At 52.8% G+C, this 20,216-nt stretch overlaps 1 protein-coding gene across 2 annotated transcripts in view; it reads right to left on the bottom strand.

The window, feature by feature from the left end:
• Positions 1 to 20,216, bottom strand: part of LOC102455798 (dedicator of cytokinesis protein 2-like) — a 336,752-nt gene that overhangs the window by 227,677 nt on the left and 88,859 nt on the right. For both annotated transcript variants that reach the window (XM_075917669.1, XM_075917670.1), the window contains exons 13-16: positions 17,437 to 17,562; positions 15,625 to 15,749; positions 5,941 to 6,039; positions 4,980 to 5,052 (exon numbers count right to left, since the gene is read on the bottom strand). In XM_075917669.1, coding sequence (XP_075773784.1) covers positions 4,980 to 5,052; positions 5,941 to 6,039; positions 15,625 to 15,749; positions 17,437 to 17,562 — 423 coding nt within the window. The remainder of the gene's footprint in view (positions 1 to 4,979; positions 5,053 to 5,940; positions 6,040 to 15,624; positions 15,750 to 17,436; positions 17,563 to 20,216) is intronic.

Raw genomic sequence — 20,216 nt, 5'->3', positions numbered from 1 at the left:
AACTATTTCACTAGGAGGGTGGGGAAATACTGGGCTGGGTTCCCTAGGAAGGTGGTGAAATCTCCATCCCTAGAGGCATTTTAAGTCCCAGCTGGACAAAGCCCTGGCTGGGCTGATTGAGTTGGGGCTGGTCCTGCCCTGGGCAGGGGGTTGGACTCGATGACTCCTGAGGTCTCTTCTAGCCCTGGGAGTCTATGAAGCACACAGTTCCCAAAAGTAACTATTTCTTCTTCTTTGAGTAGATGCACAGAAGAACCCGGGGATGAGAATCACTGTGGGGAGGGGCAGGTCAGGCAGCACAGAAGAACCCGGGGATGAGAATCACTGTGGTGAGGGGCAGGTCAGGCAGCACAGAAGAACCCGGGGATGAGAATCACTGTGGGGAGGGGCAGGTCAGGCAGCACAGAAGAACCCGGGGATGAGAATCACTGTGGTGAGGGGCAGGTCAGGCACCACAGAAGAACCCGGGGATGAGAATCACTGTGGGGAGGGGCAGGTCAGGCAGCACAGAAGAACCCGGGGATGAGAATCACTGTGGTGAGGGGCAGGTCAGGCAGCACAGAAGAACCCGGGGATGAGAATCACTGTGGGGAGGGGCAGGTCAGGCAGCACAGAAGAACCCGAGGATGAGAATCACTGTGGGGAGGGGCAGGTCGGGCAGCACAGAAGAACCCGAGGATGAGAATCACTGTGGTGAGGGGCAGGTCAGGCAGCACAGAAGAACCCGGGGATGAGAATCACTGTGGTGAGGGGCAGGTCAGGCAGCACAGAAGAACCCGGGGATGAGAATCACTGTGGTGAGGGGCAGGTCAGGCAGCACAGAAGAACCCGGGGATGAGAATCACTGTGGTGAGGGGCAGGTCGGGCAGCACAGAAGAACCCGAGGATGAGAATCACTGTGGTGAGGGGCAGGTCAGGCAGCACAGAAGAACCCGGAGATGAGAATCACTGTGGTGAGGGGCAGGTCGGGCAGCACAGAAGAACCCGAGGATGAGAATCACTGTGGTGAGGGGCAGGTCAGGCAGCACAGAAGAACCCGGGGATGAGAATCACTGTGGTGAGGGGCAGGTCAGGCAGCACAGAAGAACCCGGGGATGAGAATCACTGTGGTGAGGGGCAGGTCGGGCAGCACAGAAGAACCCGGAGATGAGAATCACTGTGGTGAGGGGCAGGTCAGGCAGCACAGAAGAACCCGAGGATGAGAATCACTGTGGTGAGGGGCAGGTCAGGCAGCACAGAAGAACCCGAGGATGAGAATCACTGTGGTGAGGGGCAGGTCGGGTACCACAGAAGAACCCGGGGATGAGAATCACTGTGGTGAGGGGCAGGTCAGGCAGCACAGAAGAACCCGGGGATGAGAATCACTGTGGTGAGGGGCAGGTCGGGTACCACAGAAGAACCCGAGGATGAGAATCACTGTGGGGAGGGGCAGGTCGGGCAGCACAGAAGAACCCGGAGATGAGAATCACTGTGGTGAGGGGCAGGTCAGGCAGCACAGAAGAACCCGGAGATGAGAATCACTGTGGTGAGGGGCAGGTCGGGCAGCACAGAAGAACCCGAGGATGAGAATCACTGTGGTGAGGGGCAGGTCAGGCAGCACAGAAGAACCCGAGGATGAGAATCACTGTGGCAAAGGGACAGGTCAGGCAGCACAGAAGAACCCGAGGATGAGAATCACTGTGGTGAGGGGCAGGTCAGGCAGCACAGAAGAACCCGAGGATGAGAATCACTGTGGTGAGGGGCAGGTCGGGCAGCACAGAAGAACCCGGGGATGAGAATCACTGTGGTGAGGGGCAGGTCGGGCAGCACAGAAGAACCCGGGGATGAGAATCACTGTGGTGAGGGGCAGGTCAGGCAGCACAGAAGAACCCGGGGATGAGAATCACTGTGGTGAGGGGCAGGTCAGGCAGCACAGAAGAACCCGAGGATGAGAATCACTGTGGTGAGGGGCAGGTCAGGTACCACAGAAGAACCCGAGGATGAGAATCACTGTGGTGAGGGGCAGGTCAGGCAGCACAGAAGAACCCGAGGATGAGAATCACTGTGGTGAGGGGCAGGTCAGGTACCACAGAAGAACCCGAGGATGAGAATCACTGTGGTGAGGGGCAGGTCAGGCAGCACAGAAGAACCCGGGGATGAGAATCACTGTGGTGAGGGGCAGGTCAGGTACCACAGAAGAACCCGAGGATGAGAATCACTGTGGTGAGGGGCAGGTCAGGCAGCACAGAAGAACCCGAGGATGAGAATCACTGTGGTGAGGGGCAGGTCAGGCAGCACAGAAGAACCCGGGGATGAGAATCACTGTGGTGAGGGGCAGGTCGGGTACCACAGAAGAACCCGGGGATGAGAATCACTGTGGTGAGGGGCAGGTCAGGCAGCACAGAAGAACCCGGGGATGAGAATCACTGTGGGGAGGGGCAGGTCAGGCAGCACAGAAGAACCCGGGGATGAGAATCACTGTGGTGAGGGGCAGGTCGGGCAGCACAGAAGAACCCGGGGATGAGAATCACTGTGGTGAGGGGCAGGTCAGGCAGCACAGAAGAACCCGGGGATGAGAATCACTGTGGCAAAGGGACAGGTCAGGCAGCACAGAAGAACCCGAGGATGAGAATCACTGTGGTGAGGGGCAGGTCGGGCAGCAGAGAAGAACCCGGGGATGAGAATCACTGTGGTGAGGGGCAGGTCAGGCAGCACAGAAGAACCCGAGGATGAGAATCACTGTGGTGAGGGGCAGGTCGGGCAGCACAGAAGAACCCGGGGATGAGAATCACTGTGGTGAGGGGCAGGTCAGGCAGCACAGAAGAACCCGGGGATGAGAATCACTGTGGTGAGGGGCAGGTCAGGCAGCACAGAAGAACCCGGGGATGAGAATCACTGTGGTGAGGGGCAGGTCAGGCAGCACAGAAGAACCCGGGGATGAGAATCACTGTGGTGAGGGGCAGGTCGGGCAGCACAGAAGAACCCGAGGATGAGAATCACTGTGGCAAAGGGACAGGTCAGGCAGCACAGAAGAACCCGAGGATGAGAATCACTGTGGTGAGGGGCAGGTCGGGCAGCAGAGAAGAACCCGGGGATGAGAATCACTGTGGTGAGGGGCAGGTCAGGCAGCACAGAAGAACCCGAGGATGAGAATCACTGTGGTGAGGGGCAGGTCGGGCAGCACAGAAGAACCCGGGGATGAGAATCACTGTGGTGAGGGGCAGGTCAGGCAGCACAGAAGAACCCGGGGATGAGAATCACTGTGGTGAGGGGCAGGTCAGGCAGCACAGAAGAACCCGAGGATGAGAATCACTGTGGTGAGGGGCAGGTCAGGCAGCACAGAAGAACCCGGGGATGAGAATCACTGTGGTGAGGGGCAGGTCGGGCAGCAGAGAAGAACCCGGGGATGAGAATCACTGTGGTGAGGGGCAGGTCGGGCAGCACAGAAGAACCCGGGGATGAGAATCACTGTGGTGAGGGGCAGGTCAGGCAGCACAGAAGAACCCGGGGATGAGAATCACTGTGGTGAGGGGCAGGTCGGGCAGCACAGAAGAACCCGGGGATGAGAATCACTGTGGTGAGGGGCAGGTCAGGCAGCACAGAAGAACCCGAGGATGAGAATCACTGTGGTGAGGGGCAGGTCGGGCAGCACAGAAGAACCCGGGGATGAGAATCACTGTGGTGAGGGGCAGGTCAGGCAGCACAGAAGAACCCGGGGATGAGAATCACTGTGGTGAGGGGCAGGTCAGGCAGCACAGAAGAACCCGGGGATGAGAATCACTGTGGGGAGGGGCAGGTCAGGCAGCACAGAAGAACCCGGGGATGAGAATCACTGTGGTGAGGGGCAGGTCAGGCAGCACAGAAGAACCCGGGGATGAGAATCACTGTGGTGAGGGGCAGGTCAGGCAGCACAGAAGAACCCGGGGATGAGAATCACTGTGGTGAGGGGCAGGTCAGGCAGCACAGAAGAACCCGGGGATGAGAATCACTGTGGTGAGGGGCAGGTCGGGCAGCACAGAAGAACCCGAGGATGAGAATCACTGTGGTGAGGGGCAGGTCAGGCAGCACAGAAGAACCCGGGGATGAGAATCACTGTGGTGAGGGGCAGGTCAGGCAGCACAGAAGAACCCGGGGATGAGAATCACTGTGGTGAGGGGCAGGTCAGGCAGCACAGAAGAACCCGAGGATGAGAATCACTGTGGCAAAGGGACAGGTCAGGCAGCACAGAAGAACCCGAGGATGAGAATCACTGTGGTGAGGGGCAGGTCAGGCAGCACAGAAGAACCCGAGGATGAGAATCACTGTGGTGAGGGGCAGGTCAGGCAGCACAGAAGAACCCGAGGATGAGAATCACTGTGGCAAAGGGACAGGTCAGGCAGCACAGAAGAACCCGGGGATGAGAATCACTGTGGTGAGGGGCAGGTCAGGCAGCACAGAAGAACCCGAGGATGAGAATCACTGTGGCAAAGGGACAGGTCAGGCAGCACAGAAGAACCCGGGGATGAGAATCACTGTGGTGAGGGGCAGGTCAGGCAGCACAGAAGAACCCGGGGATGAGAATCACTGTGGTGAGGGGCAGGTCGGGCAGCACAGAAGAACCCGGGGATGAGAATCACTGTGGTGAGGGGCAGGTCAGGCAGCACAGAAGAACCCGGGGATGAGAATCACTGTGGTGAGGGGCAGGTCGGGCAGCAGAGAAGAACCCGGGGATGAGAATCACTGTGGTGAGGGGCAGGTCAGGCAGCACAGAAGAACCCGGGGATGAGAATCACTGCGGCAAAGGGGCAGGTCAGGCAGCACACAAGCAGGTGGGGACTGCGTAACGGCTTCCTCCCTGCCACTGGGAAGGCTCGCAAAGCTGTCCCTGACAGAACCACACGCTATTGTCACACTCTGTGCCACTACGTGAGTTTCTCACTCCTGCAGATTGACTAGGGGGGAGGACCTGGCCCTTGTTCAGACTCTCACAGGACAAGACCTGAAGTAGAAGGAAAACTTACAGTCACTGGAAGAGCGGTGCCTGAAGGTGAATCTCAGGTGGGTCCGGTGGACATCCTCGATGGGAATGGCAATCTAGGAGAGAAGAGCCAGCATTACTGAGGGAACAGGCCAGTCACAGGTACATCAGAGTCCATTTGATCCTACGTTTCGATAGAGTCAAAGGTCAACCAAGGATTAAGATGCCTACTCCAGAACCCATTCTGCGTTTAACTAGTAAATTACAGAAATCTGAACACATGACTGTGTCCATCTGTGCATCTGCATCTGTGCATGGTTCTGCATATATGTGGGTGTCTGTGCCCATACCTGGATGTGCACATGCAAATTCACATGTGTATATGGAGGCACCCAGGCATCATATCTGTGTGCATACCCGTCTGTACCAGTATGTGGCCATCCCCCCAAGTCATATTGCAGCTGACTCCCTAGAGAATCAAGCCAGATTTCACTGCGGACAGCAGGCTGGGGCAAGACAGGGAATTCTGTCAGTGCTGTGGGGCTGCCTATGAAGTGCGGAGCTGAGCTGTGCAGCTCCTGTGACTCCCCTCTCTCTCAAGACTCAGAGCCTTGAGGAAAGGAGCTCGTAGTAACCACAGAATCATAGTATCATAGAACCACAGAGCTGGAAGAGACCTCAGGAGTCATCAAGGAGGCTCTGTTTGCAGGGGAGGGCTATGAACTTTGCTCTTTGGGGAGGGATTTCTCTAGGACAAGGAGACCCCTCAGACTTACACAAGAGAAATATGAGAACTGTAATTCTTAACAGTCTGAAGTTCTTCACAGCTCTGCCTAGACTCTGAGTGAGTCAGAAGGAGACAGGCAGAGTCTGAAGGGAGCAGACCTCACATGTCAGGAGTCAGGACCCAGCCAGCTCAGGTTGCAAGTTTCATTTCCAAGATTCCTAGTCACAGATGATCCCTTCCCCAACCACCTCCACAGCATGGGAAAGTTCAAACAGACCTTCATGGTCTCCATCCACCGTTGTTGCCGCTGCTGGTAATAGACCACAGAATGATATTCACTGGAAGGCTTGTCACCAGCACCCTGGAAAATCACATTCTGGGAAGTGGACAGCCAGGGGAGAATCAATTAGTAATGAGCTTTCATGATTACTAGGCAAATAGTTTTCCTGAGCCCAAGCAATTCAGAGCTGCCACAGACACCCAGAAATTCCACAACTTGCACCCCTCCAATGCACTATCTACAATCTACAGCATGTCCTGGAAAATAACCCCTCTCTCTCAGAGGCCTTGAGGGAAAGGCCAATTCTTGCTTATAGACAACGCCCTACCCACAAACACATTCTTTCCAGTAACCACGCAGCACACCTCCATCATAATCACCCAGGAACCCACCCCTGCAATCAGCCCCAGGGCCAACTCTGCACACACGCCTATACCAGCGATTTCATCACTGAACCCAATGACATCAGCCACCAGATCAGAGGCTCATTTAACTGCACATCCACGAATGTGATCTATGTCATCCAATGCCAGCAATGCCCCACTGCCATGTATATTGGCCAAAATGGACAATCTCTACAGGAAAGAATGAATGGACCCAAATCAGATATCTGAAAAGTCAACACACAAAAACCTGTTGGAGAACACTTTAATCTGCCTGGATACTCATTAATGGAGCTCCAAGTCGCCATTTTGTTTCAGACCAATTCCACAAGCCAAATACACAGAGAAGGATTGGAACTTAACTTCATTCACAAGTTTAATTCTTACGCTAAGATACAGGCTGGCTTATACACTATCTTCCACCTTTTAATTACTTAAACAACCAACAAAACAATGAAGGTGCTAATAGTTCTTATCAGCCTCTTCTAACTGCTTGAACCATCTACTCACTGTCTTTCTCTACATTTTTTTCTCCTTTCCACCTCCTTTTTTTCTCTCCCCTGACCCCCTTCCCTTATTTATTCTTGGATCTGCACTTCTAATACTGTCATCTGAAGAAGTGGGTTGTGCCCACGAAAGCTCATGATGCCATCTACATGTTTTGTTAGTCTTTAAACTGCTACTAGAATATTTGTTGTTTTTTAAGTTTTTCCTGTTACAGACGAACTCGGCTACCCCACGAAGCTTTTTAACAATTATGGGCTACAAGCTAACCAATATGCCTACCAGCCCTGGCCAGCAGCATTCCCCTGGCTGCACCAACCTGTCAGAGCATGCTAAGCTCCATGACTGAGCCAATCCACTCTAGCCTTTACCATCCCATCTGGTGGCTTCCAACTACCCACCCACCGCGTGGACTCCTTCCCCTACTGGCTGTGCCATTCTGCACAAACAGGCAGCCCCACTGTGTTACTGTCCTGTCAGCCTAGCATGCATAGTCTCTGCTACAGCTGTACCGTTCTGCACTGAATTACCACTGCCTGTCCCTGGACTGCACTTACCAGTTAGAGCCTATGATGGTGTGTGTGCCCCAAACAGACTAGTAAGTGGTTAATAGAGCCCTAGGGAGCCTACAGAGAAATCAGCCAATAGGAGATGGGTTTTGAGGAGCAGCCAGTCGGGGCACTGCAGGTCCATATAAGAGCCACGGGGCAGAGAAGGGTTAGTGGCTCCCTGGAGCTTAAGGAGGGAACATTCTGCCTGGAGTAGGCTGCAATCCAGTATCACCTTGGACAGAGTAGTGTAGACAGGACCCTGGGGAGAAGAGAAAGGGCTCTGGATGGGATACTAAGACTGAAGAGAGTGCTGTGGCCCCAGCAAAGTGGCCCAGAGAAATGCCGTGATAGTCGAGGCAAAGGAATGCACTAAGTGTGCAAGGAGCTGAGAGAGGAGGTGTCTGAGCCTTTCGCTGTCATCTCTGAAAAGTCATGGGAGTCGGGAGAGATTCCAGAGGACTGGAAAAGGGCAAATCTAGTGCCCATCTATAAAAATGGAAATAAGAACAACCCAGGAAACCACAGACCAGTCAGTTTAACGTCTGTGCCAGGGAAGATAATGGAGCAAGTAATTAAGGAAATCCTATGCAAACATCTGGAAGATGATAAGGTGATAGGGAACAGCCCGCATGGATTTGTAAACCAATCGGATAGGGTATCAAGCCTTGTGGATAAGGGAGAAGAGATGGACTTGGTATACCTAGACTTTAGTAAGGCATTTGACACCTAGATGGGGCTACTATATGGTAGGTGCATAACTAGCTGGATAACCATACTCAGAGAGTAGTTATTAATGGTTCACAATCCTGTTGGAAGGGCATTACAAGTGGGGTTCCTCAGGGGTCTGTTCTGGGACCTGTTCTGTTCAATATCTTCATCAATGATTTAGATGATGGCATAGAAAGTATGCTTATTAAGTTTGCAGATGATACCAAGCAGGGAGGGGTTGCAAGTGATTTGGAGGAAAGGGTCAAAATTCAAAAGGATCTGGACAAACTGGAGAAATGGTCTGAGGTAAACAGGATGAAGTTTAATAAAGACAAATGCAAAGTGCTCCACTTAGGAAGGAACAATCGGTTTCACACACAGAGAATGGGAAGCGACTGTCTAGGAAGGAGTCCTGCAGAAAGGGATCTAGGGGTCACAGTGGACCACAAATTAAACATTAGTCAACAATGTGACATTGTTGCAAAAAACCAAACATGGTTCTGGGCTGCATTAACAGGCGTTTTGTGAGCAAGACACGAGGAGTCATTCTTCTGCTCTACTCTGTGCTGGTTAGGCCTCAGCTGGAGTATTGTGTCCAGTTCTGGGCACCACATTTCAGGAAAGATGTGGAGAAATTGGAGAAGGTCCAGAGAAGAGCAACAAAAATGATTATGAGTCTAGAAAACATGACCTATGCTATGAGGGAAGACTGAGGGTATGTCTACACTGCAGAGTTTTTTCAAAAAACAGCAGTTTTTCCAAAAAACCTCCAGTTACAGCCACACTGCAACTGCATTCTTTCGAAAAAAATTGAAAGAACAGAGGGGGTTTTCCAACATTGGTAAACCTCTCTGTATGAGGAAGAAGCCTTTTCCAAAAGAGCTCTTTCGGGAAAAGATGTGCGTGGACCAGGAAAAGGAGTTCTTTCAAAAGAAGAGGAAAGAGGAAAAAGCACAGGTGCCCTGGTGGCCACTGCATCCATAGTAATCAGAGCTTAAATGTGAGATAGCATCCATTCAGTGTGGATGCTATCTTTCGAAAAAGCAGATCGCTTTTTTGATGCGCTTTTGCTGTGTGGATGCTCTCTTTCAGAAGAAGTTTTCTCAGAAGATCTCTTCCAGGAAAGCTTCTTCTGAAAGTAGCCTGCTGTCTAGATATAGCCTGAAAGAACTGGGCTTGTTTAGTTTAGAAAAGAGAAGACTGAGAGGGGACACAATAGTGGTTTTCAAGTATCTAAAAGGGCGTTACAAAGAGGAGGGAGAAAAATTGTTCTCCTTGACCTCTGAGGATAGGACGAGAAGCAATGGGCTTAAACTGCAGCGAGGGAGGTTTAGGTTGGACATTAGGAAAAACTTCCTGTCAGGGTGGTTAAACACTGAAATAAGTTGCCTAGGGAGGTTGTGGTATCTCCATCACTGGAGATATTGAAGAGCAGGTTGGACAGACACCTGTCAGGGATGATCTAGTCATTGCTTGGTCCTGCCATGAGGACAGGGGACTGGTCTCAATGACCTCTCGAGGTCTCTTCCAGATCTAGGATTCTAAGATTCTATGAACTGACTGCAGTACAGAGGGTCCCTGGTCTGGAATCTGGAGGAGTGGGCAGACCCAGGTACCCTCATTCACCACTGGGGAAGTGGCTGGGCTCCGGAGGAGCTAAACCTCCCCAAAGGGGGAGACCATGTGTAATGACACAGCCAGAGGGCCAACCCACAAAGTGGATGCTGCAGTTCCTGACACTGCAAGAGGAGTTTCAGGCAAACTGTAGGGAAGGAGACACAGAGTGCAGACTGCAGTGGAAGCTGGCCTTATGTTACTCCCCAGAATGACATGGAGGAGGTGGTGAGTTAGGCACACCAAGACAGAGCTCCACAGCTGAGAGAGAACCAGGCTACTGTGAAGCTGCCTTTCTAGGCTGGATGCCATCTCTAGAATCATAGAATCATAGAATAATAGGACTGGAAGGGACCTCGAGAGGTCATCGAGTCCAGCCCCCCGCCCTCAAGGCAGGACCAAGCTCCGTCTACACCATCCCTGACAGATGTCTATCTAACCTGTTCTTAAATATCTCCAGAGAGGGAGATTCCACCACCTCCCTTGGCAATTTATTCCAATATTTGACCACCCTGACAGTTAGGAATTTTTTCCTAATGTCCAATCTAAACCTCCCCTGCTGCACTTTAAGCCCATTACTCCTTGTCCTGTCCTCAGAAACCAAGAGGAACAAATTTTCTCCTTCCTCCTTGTGACACCCTTTTAGATATTTGAAAACCGCTATCATGTCCCCCCTTAATCTTCTTTTTTCCAAACTAAACAAGCCCAGTTCATGAAGCCTGGCTTCATAGGTCATGTTCTCTAAACCTTTAATCATTCTTGTCGCTCTTCTCTGTACCCTTTCCAATTTCTCCACATCTTTCTTGAAATGTGGCGCCCAGAACTGGACACAGTACTCCAGCTGAGGCCTAACTAGTGCAGAGTAGAGCGGAAGAATGACTTCACGAGTTTTGCTTACAACACACCTGTTGATACAACCTAGAATCATATTTGCTTTTTTTGCAACAGCATCACACTGTTGGCTCATATTCAACTTGTGGTCCACTATGACCCCTAGTTCCCTTTCCGCCATGCTCCTTCCTAGACAGTCGCTTCCCATCTTGTATGTATGGAACTGATTGTTCCTTCCTAAGTGGAGCACTTTGCATTTCTCTTTATTAAACCTCATCCTGTTTACCTCTGACCATTTCTCTAACTTGCTAAGGTCATTTTGAATTATGTCCCTATGCTCCAAAGAAGTTGCAACCCCACCCAGTTTGGTATCATCTGCAAACTTAATAAGCGTACTCTCTATCCCAATATCTACATCATTGATGAAGACATTGAACAGTACGGGTCCCAAAACAGACCCTTGAGGAACTCCACTTGTTATCCCTTTCCTATCCTCTAACTGCAGAGCAGGCTCCCATCTTCCCAGGAAGGCAGAAAAGGGTTCATGACCCTCCAGAGAGCTTTCACAATTCATTGTCTTGTAACATGATGTGACAGGTTGCACCAGCCCTGCGCTAGGGAAGCAAAGCCTAACCAGGCTCACCTACCTGAAGGACTCCCGCCCCTGCAGCCCTACTGAGACTGCAGCCCAGGTATAAAGGCCTGGCGAGAGGCTCAGTCTGGGCTGGCTGCTGAGGAGGTAGGGAGCACGGTCAGGGCTCCTGGAGGTGACCTGCCAGTGGGACATGACTGGAGAGCAGCCAGCGAGATAGCCGAGGTGCTGGAGGAAGGGCCCTGGAAGGAGTACGGCGGAGACTGGTAGGAAGTAGCCCAGGGTGGGAGACTGTATCCCGAGGACCACAGTGTGTTCTGGTGGGATTTCCCACTGACCGTGCCACTGTTCAATAGGGCACTGGGCTGGGACCCAGTACAATAGGCAGGGCCTGGGTTCCCCCTACCCCCTTCTCAATCCCCAGTCAGTAGGGCCTGCACCCATTTATTATTCACTTTGGCCACTAGGCCGCACTGCCCCAGCAAGAGGGGCATTTATTATTCTCTCTCCCTGCTGGGCTGCACTGTCCTCATCGAGAGGGATGTGTGTCACTGTCTCTCACTGCTAGGCTGCACTGTCCTCAGCGAGAGGGATGTGTGTCACTGTCTCTCACTGCTAGGCTGCACTGTCCTCAGCAAGAGGGATGTGTGTCACTGTCTCTGACTGCTAGGCTGCACTGTCCTCAGCAAGAGGGATGTGTGTCACTGTCTCTGACTGCTAGGCTGCACTGTCCTCAGCAAGAGGGATGTGTGTCACTGTCTCTCCCTGCTGGGCTGCACTGTCCTCAGCAAGAGGGATGTGTGTCACTGTCTCTGACTGCTAGGCTGCACTGTCCTCAGCAAGAGGGATGTGTGTCACTGTCTCTGACTGCTAGGCTGCACTGTCCTCAGCAAGAGGGATGTGTGTCACTGTCTCTCCCTGCTGGGCTGCACTGTCCTCAGCAAGAGGGATGTGTGTCACTGTCTCTGACTGCTAGGCTGCATTGTCCTCAGCGAGAGGGATGTGTGTCACTGTCTCTCACTGCTAGGCTGCACTGTCCTCAGCGAGAGGGATGTGTGTCACTGTCTCTCCCTGCTGGGCTGCACTGTCCTCAGCAAGAGGGATGTGTGTCACTGTCTCTGACTGCTAGGCTGCACTGTCCTCAGCGAGAGGGATGTGTGTCACTCTCTCTCACTGCTAGGCTGCATTGTCCTCAGCAAGAGGGATGTGTGTCACTGTCTCTCACTGCTAGGCTGCACTGTCCTCAGCGAGAGGGATGTGTGTCACTGTCTCTCCCTGCTAGGCTGCACTGTCCTCAGCAAGAGGGATGTGTGTCACTGTCTCTCCCTGCTGGGCTGCACTGTCCTCAGCGAGAGGGTTGTGTGTCACTGTCTCTCACTGCTAGGCTGCACTGTCCTCAGCGAGAGGGATGTGTGTCACTGTCTCTCCCTGCTGGGCTGCACTGTCCTCAGCGAGAGGGTTGTGTGTCACTGTCTCTCACTGCTAGGCTGCACTGTCCTCAGCGAGAGGGATGTGTGTCACTGTCTCTCACTGCTAGGCTGCACTGTCCTCAGCGAGAGGGATGTGTGTCACTGTCTCTCCCTGCTGGGCTGCACTGTCCTCAGCGAGAGGGTTGTGTGTCACTGTCTCTCACTGCTAGGCTGCACTGTCCTCAGCTAGAGGGATGTTTGTCACTGTCTCTCACTGCTAGGCTGCACTGTCCTCAGCGAGAGGGATGTGTGTCACTGTCTCTCACTGCTAGGCTGCACTGTCCTCAGCGAGAGGGATGTGTGTCACTGTCTCTCCCTGCTGGGCTGCACTGTCCTCAGCGAGAGGGATGTGTGTCACTGTCTCTGACTGCTAGGCTGCACTGTCCTCAGCGAGAGGGATGTGTGTCACTGTCTCTCACTGCTAGGCTGCACTGTCCTCAGCGAGAGGGATGTGTGTCACTGTCTCTCACTGCTAGGCTGCACTGTCCTCAGCGAGAGGGATGTGTGTCACTGTCTCTGACTGCTAGGCTGCACTGTCCTCAGCGAGAGGGATGTGTGTCACTGTCTCTGACTGCTAGGCTGCATTGTCCTCAGCGAGAGGGATGTGTGTCACTGTCTTTCACTGCTAGGCTGCACTGTCCTCAGCGAGAGGGATGTGTGTCACTGTCTCTGACTGCTAGCCTGCACTGTCCTCAGCGAGAGGGATGTGTGTCACTGTCTCTGACTGCTAGGCTGCATTGTCCTCAGCGAGAGAGATGTTTGTCACTGTCTCTGACTGCTAGGCTGCATTGTCCTCAGCGAGAGGGATGTGTGTCACTGTCTCTCACTGCTAGGCTGCATTGTCCTCAGCGAGAGAGATGTTTGTCACTGTCTCTGACTGCTAGGCTGCATTGTCCTCAGCGAGAGGGATGTGTGTCACTGTCTCTCACTGCTAGGCTGCACTGTCCTCAGCGAGATGGATGTGTCACTGTCTCTCCCTGCTAGGCTGCACTGTCCTCAGCGAGAGGGCTGTGTGTCACTGTCTCTGACTGCTAGGCTGCACTGTCCTCAGCGAGAGGGCTGTGTGTCACTGTCTCTGACTGCTAGGCTGCACTGTCCTCAGCGAGAGGGATGTTTGTCACTATCTCTGACTGCTAGGCTGCACTGTCCTCAGCGAGAGGTCTGTGTGTCACTGTCTCTCACTGCTAGGCTGCATTGTCCTCAGCGAGAGGGATGTTTGTCACTATCTCTGACTGCTAGGCTGCACTGTCCTCAGCGAGAGGGATGTGTGTCACTGTCTCTGACTACTAGGCTGCACTGTCCTCAGCGAGAGGGATGTTTGTCACTGTCTCTCACTGCTAGGCTGCACTGTCCTCAGCTAGAGGGATGTGTGTCACTATCTCTCCCTGCTAGGCTGCACTGTCTTCAGCGAGAGGGATGTGTGTCACTGTCTCTGACTGCTAGGCTGCACTGTACTTAGCGAGAGGGATGTGTGTCACTGTCTCTCCCTGCTAGGCTGCATTGTCTTCAGCGAGAGGGATGTGTGTCACTGTCTCTCACTGCTAGGCTGCACTGTCCTCAGCGAGAGGGATGTGTGTCACTGTCTCTCACTGCTAGGCTGCACTGTCCTCAGCGAGAGGGATGTGTGTCACTGTCTCTCCCTGCTGGGCTGCACTGTCCTCAGCGAGAGGGATGTGTGTCACTGTCTCTCCCTGCTAGGCTGCACTGTCCTCAGCGAGAGGGATGTGTGTCACTGTCTCTCACTGCTAGGCTGCACTGTCCTCAGCGAGAGGGATGTGTGTCACTGTCTCTCACTGCTAGGCTGCACTGTCCTCAGCGAGAGGGATGTGTGTCACTGTCTCTGACTGCTAGGCTGCACTGTCCTCAGCGAGAGGGATGTGTGTCACTGTCTCTGACTGCTAGGCTGCACTGTCCTCAGCGAGAGGGATGTTTCTCACTGTCTCTGACTGCTAGGCTGCACTGTCCTCAGCGAGAGGTCTGTGTGTCACTGTCTCTGACTGCTAGGCTGCACTGTCCTCAGCGAGAGGGATGTGTGTCACTGTCTCTGACTGCTAGGCTGCACTGTCCTCAGCGAGAGGGATGTGTGTCACTGTCTCTCCCTTCTAGGCTGCACTGTCCTCAGCGAGAGGGATGTGTGTCACTGTCTCTCACTGCTAGGCTGCATTGTCCTCAGCGAGAGGGATGTTTCTCACTGTCTCTGACTGCTAGGCTGCACTGTCCTCAGCGAGAGGGATGTGTGTCACTGTCTCTGACTGCTAGGCTGCACTGTCCTCAGCGAGAGGGATGTGTGTCACTGTCTCTCCCTGCTGGGCTGCACTGTCCTCAGCGAGAGGGATGTGTGTCACTGTCTCTGACTGCTAGGCTGCACTGTCCTCAGCGAGAGGGATGTGTGTCACTGTCTCTGACTGCTAGGCTGCACTGTGCTCAGCGAGAGGGCTGTCAGTTTAGAACAGCAGTTGAGTTACAGTATGCACAGGGTTGGGGTGTGATTTCGAGAGTCCTAGGGACTCGACAGCTCCCCCTAGGGGAGGGATGAGTGCAGTACCCATGAGAAAATAATTAGCACAGATAGAGAAAGAGTAGGGTGGAAGAAGGGATTGCGTCTCTGGATTATCATCACGCCTCACAGCCAATGTATCAGCTGAGAGTCTAATCAGAAACAAAAGGAAACGCCCAGGCAAGAACACTGCAACCAGCTGGGCGCAGAAGATGGCCAAGAATTCCTATGTGGTCATTGCCTCCGAGCATTACTGCAAAGCCGCTTCCAGAGAGGTCCCAGGCAGGCGTGTGTGCCTGGTCCGTGCAATTCAGATCCAGACCCAGCACTTTCCCATGGGCGTGGCTCTACATAGCATTTCTAAAGTCTATGAAGTTAACCCAAGGGTTCCTGGCTGCTCCTGAGTCACCGCCAAAGGCTCTGCCACAGTCCGACTTAATCCCACAAGATTTGGGCTTTCCTCTTTCCGCACTCCCACATCACACGGCTCCCACTACACCTCTGCCAGCAGGCCAGGCTGGGGCATGCTCACCTGCATCGGGTTCCCAGACTCGTCACAGACACATACTGTCACCTCCACATTCTTCTGTGTCTTCTTGTTCCCCTTGTCAAACTCCCCCTGCACCAGCGTGAGGTAAATGTCGTTCCTGATGTCTCCTGGGGAGAGCCACAGGGCGAGGCCCAGTGAGGTCATGCCTGAGCTGCTACAGGGGTTCCAGCACCGCCCTATGCTCGCCCACCCCAAAGCACAAAGGGCTACGCAGGTTTGACCAATTCTTCGGCTAAAATGAGGAGGATGTTGAGATGACCAAGTGGGAATTTTTGGTAATATTTTTATCATGCCCATGTGTGCCTCAGTTTTCTCAGTACTTGCCATTTTTATGCAGGGAGGTGGGGGGAAGTGCTCTCAGGACAGACTAAGAGGCACAGGTACATGTAACACCTCGCTGTCTGAGACTGAATGGGTCATTAAAGGGACTGTCAGTGGAAAATGTGAGAAAACAATGGAAAAGCCCAGGGGGCAGAACACTGACACCTAGCAATCAGCAGCCCAAAGAAAGGAGCTCTGCCCTGCCTCCTAGTAGGGGCTGTGAACTCAGCACCGCCCTGCCTGGAGAACCAAGGGCTGGCAGGCGAGCAACAGGGGACAAGGTGCGGGCTATGGAAGAAGCCTGCTGCTTTCTACTGGAACCTACTAAGGAGATCAGAGAGGGAGACAAGGCCTGAGCACGGAGTCAGCGGAGGCTTGGCAAGACTGGCTGGTGCTCTCCCCCTTTGTCTCTGCTAGCTTCGACTTGCGTAATCAACCCTACTCTGCTTGGAAATGCTGCTGTGGTGCCTCTGCAAAGGGGCATGAGTCTCTGCAGAGCGGACACGTGTCTAGCTCAGTTGGACTCACTGAGAAGCGCTCTCGGTGTGGGGCAGGTGTGCTGGAGACCAGAGGCTCCGTTCTGGAGGGGATGTGGTTGTGTGGCCTATCCTTAAAGAAGCATGGGTTCCCCTGAGGGGCCAGCACACTAAGGCTGTGTCTAGACTGCCAGCTGTCTACACTGGCCCCTTGATTTTGTGCAAGAACACTGATGATCTAATGTAAGATTGTCAGTGTTCTTCCGCAAATACTATGCTGCTCCCACTCGGGCAAAAGCCCTTTTCCGGAAATGCTTTTGCGCAAGAGGGCCAGTGTAGACAGCTGAAAACTGTTTTGCACAAAAAAAGCCCCGATGGTGAAAATGGCAGTCGGGGCTTTCTTCCGCAAAACCACGTGTAGATTGGCACGGACGCTTTTCCGCAAAACGTGCTTTTGTGGAAAAGCGTCCGTGCCAATCTAAACGCTCTTTTCCGCAAATGCTGTTAACGGAAAAACTTTTCCGTTAAAAGCATTTGCGGAAAATCATGCCTAGATGTAGCCTAGATGTAGCCTAAGGGTATGTCTAAACTACGCGTTATTTTTGAAAGAGGATCTTCTTCCGATCTCACTTTTGAAAGCAGGTCTTTTGAAAGTGAAAGTAATCTGGATGAGTTTTTTTGGGGGGAAAAACCCTTTTTCGAAAAATCGCTCTTTAAACATGAGATTTACATGGTTTTTTGAAAAAGGGGTTTTTCCCCCCCAAAAAAACCCCACATCTAGACTACTTTCACTTTCAAAAGACCTGCTTTTGAAAGTGAGATCCTCTTTTGAAAATAAAGCATAGTCCAGATATAGCCTAAAGTGACTCCTTCAAGAGACTGTTTAAAGCTGTGGCATAGAGCTGTGGCCAGTGCCACCAGGACTCTGGGAGACAGTAGCTGAGTCTGGATTGGGATAAAATTACTAACCTGAGCCTGTGGTGCCTTCTTCACTCACCTGGCATGATAATCTCTGGGAAGCCTAACTTGCGGACCACAACTGTGCTGCGGTCCACCAAATGAGGATGATCTTTTCGCACCTGATTCAGGTCTCCCCACAGCATTTTCAGAGACACCCAGAAGCCTGGACATAAAGGAGAGAAAGGGGATGGGAATGCGCTTTGACCAACTCAGGTAGAATGGGGAGCTCAACCAGATGCCCAGCCTGCTCCCGTGTAGCCCTGTAGCCCCATCTCTGCACAGACAAGTCCATTTCACACATCTAGGCCATGCCGAATAGCCCCATGTTAAAGACTGGCTTCCACCGTGTTAAACACTCGCAGGAGCTAGGCCCAAGAGATGATCTCTCCATCAGAGGTGTGTAGCTCCCTTTCATAGAATCATAGAACCATAGAGCTGGAAGAGACCTCAAAAGGTCATCAAGTCCTGCCCCCTGCTCTAGGCAGGACCAATCCCAACTAAATCAACCCAGCCAGGGCTTTGTCAAGCCAAGACTTAAACACCTCTAGGGATGGAGACTCCACTACTTCCCTAGGGAACCCATTCCAGTGCTTCACCACCCTCCTAGGCCGTGTCCAGACTCAGGGGTTCTTTCGAAAAAAGTAGCCTTTTTTCGAAAGAACTTCCCCTGCGTCCAGACTCAAGCCGCGTTCTTTCGAAATTATTTTCTTTCGATGGCGGTAAACCTCAATTTACGAGGAAGAACGCCTTCTTTCGAAAGTTCCTCTTTCGAAAGAAGGCGTTCTTCAATGTAAAGAGGCCGTCTTCGAAAGAGAGCATCCAGACTCGCTGGGTGCTCTCTTTCGAAAAAGCGGATTTCTCTTTCGAAAGATCTGCCTGCAGTCTAGACGCGATCTTTCGAAAGAGGCTCTTTCGAAAGAAGCCTGCAGTCTAGACATAGCCCTAGTGAAATAGTTTTTCCTAATATCCAAACTGGACCTCTCCCACCACAACTTGAGCCCATTGCTCCTTGTTCTGCCATCTGTCACTACTGAGAACAGCCTCTCTCCATCCTCTTTGGAACCTCCCTTCAGGAAGTTGACGGCTGCTATCAAATCCCCCCTCACTCTTCGCTTCTGCAGACTAAACAGACCCAAGTCCCTCAGCCTCTCCTCATAGGTCATCAGAGTGCTGTGAAGTTTCAGGATCCTGTTTGACTCTTCACTAAAATTGGGTGACTGGGCAGCATCAATTCCAAAAACGCCTTCTCCTGCTCTAGCTCATTAAATGTTATACCTTGCTCCCAGATAAGGACTTAGCAACAGCGATCCCTGCATTGGTCACCACCAAGCTGATTTACTGTAATCTGAAGCTGAATGTGACAATGATAAACAGTCTCTATCTTGTGCAGAACATGACTCCCCACCTTCTCCATGACTCAGGTGACTTTGAGCATATCCAGCCTGTGCTTAAGTCTCTCCCAGTGAACTTCAGATGCTGGTTTAAGGCCCCTGTCTTACCTTTCATAGCAATTAATGGATCAACCCCAGCTATACAATAAGAACAGCCATACTGGGTCAGACCAAAGGTCCATGTAGCCCAGTACTCTGCCAGGTGCCCCAGAGGGAGTGAACAGGTAATCGTCACATGATCCCTCTCCTGTCCTCCATTTCCAGCCTCTGACAAACAGAGCCAGGGACACCATTCCCACCCATCCAGGCTAATAGCCATTGATGGACCTCACCTCCATGAATTGATCTAGTTCTTTTTTGAACCCTGTTAAAGTCCTGGCCTTCACCACATCCTCTGGCAAGGCGCATGCCAAGGAAATACATGCACCTATGTCCCTTCGTCTGCCCTCTGGCAAGGTGCATGCCAAGGAGATACATGCACCTATGTCCCTTCGTCTGCCCTCTGGCAAGGCGCGTGCCAAGGAGATACATGCACCTATGTCCCTTCGTCTGCCCTCTGGCAAGGCGCATGCCAAGGAGATACATGCACCTATGTCCCTTCGTCTGCCCTCTGGCAAGGTGCATGCCAAGGAGATACATGCACCTATGTCCCTTTGTCTGCCCTCTGGCAAGGTGCATGCCAAGGAGATACATGCACCTATGTCCCTTCGTCTGCCCTCTGGCAAGGTGCATGCCAAGGAGATACATGCACCTATGTCCCTTCGTCTGCCCTCTGGCAAGGCGCATGCCAAGGAGATACATGCACCTATGTCCCTTCGTCTGCCCTCTGGCAAGGCGCGTGCCAAGGAGATACATGCACCTATGTCCCTTCGTCTGCCCTCTGGCAAGGCGCATGCCAAGGAGATACATGCACCTATGTCCCTTCGTCTGCCCTCTGGCAAGGCGCGTGCCAAGGAGATACATGCACCTATGTCCCTTCGTCTGCCCTCTGGCAAGGCGCGTGCCAAGGAGATACATGCACCTATGTCCCTTCGTCTGCCCTCTGGCAAGGCGCGTGCCAAGGAGATACATGCACCTATGTCCCTTCGTCTGCCCTCTGGCAAGGCGCATGCCAAGGAGATACATGCACCTATGTCCCTTCGTCTGCCCTCTGGCAAGGCGCATGCCAAGGAGATACATGCACCTATGTCCCTTCGTCTGCCCTCTGGCAAGGCGCGTGCCAAGGAGATACATGCACCTATGTCCCTTCGTCTGCCCTCTGGCAAGGCGCATGCCAAGGAGATACATGCACCTATGTCCCTTCGTCTGCCCTCTGGCAAGGCGCGTGCCAAGGAGATACATGCACCTATGTCCCTTCGTCTGCCCTCTGGCAAGGCGCGTGCCAAGGAGATACATGCACCTATGTCCCTTCGTCTGCCCTCTGGCA

The sequence above is a fragment of the Pelodiscus sinensis genome, unplaced genomic scaffold (genome assembly GCF_049634645.1).
Source record: "Pelodiscus sinensis isolate JC-2024 unplaced genomic scaffold, ASM4963464v1 ctg107, whole genome shotgun sequence".
Lineage (NCBI taxonomy): Eukaryota > Metazoa > Chordata > Testudines > Trionychidae > Pelodiscus > Pelodiscus sinensis.
This window is presented reverse-complemented; position numbering and strand designations above follow the sequence as displayed.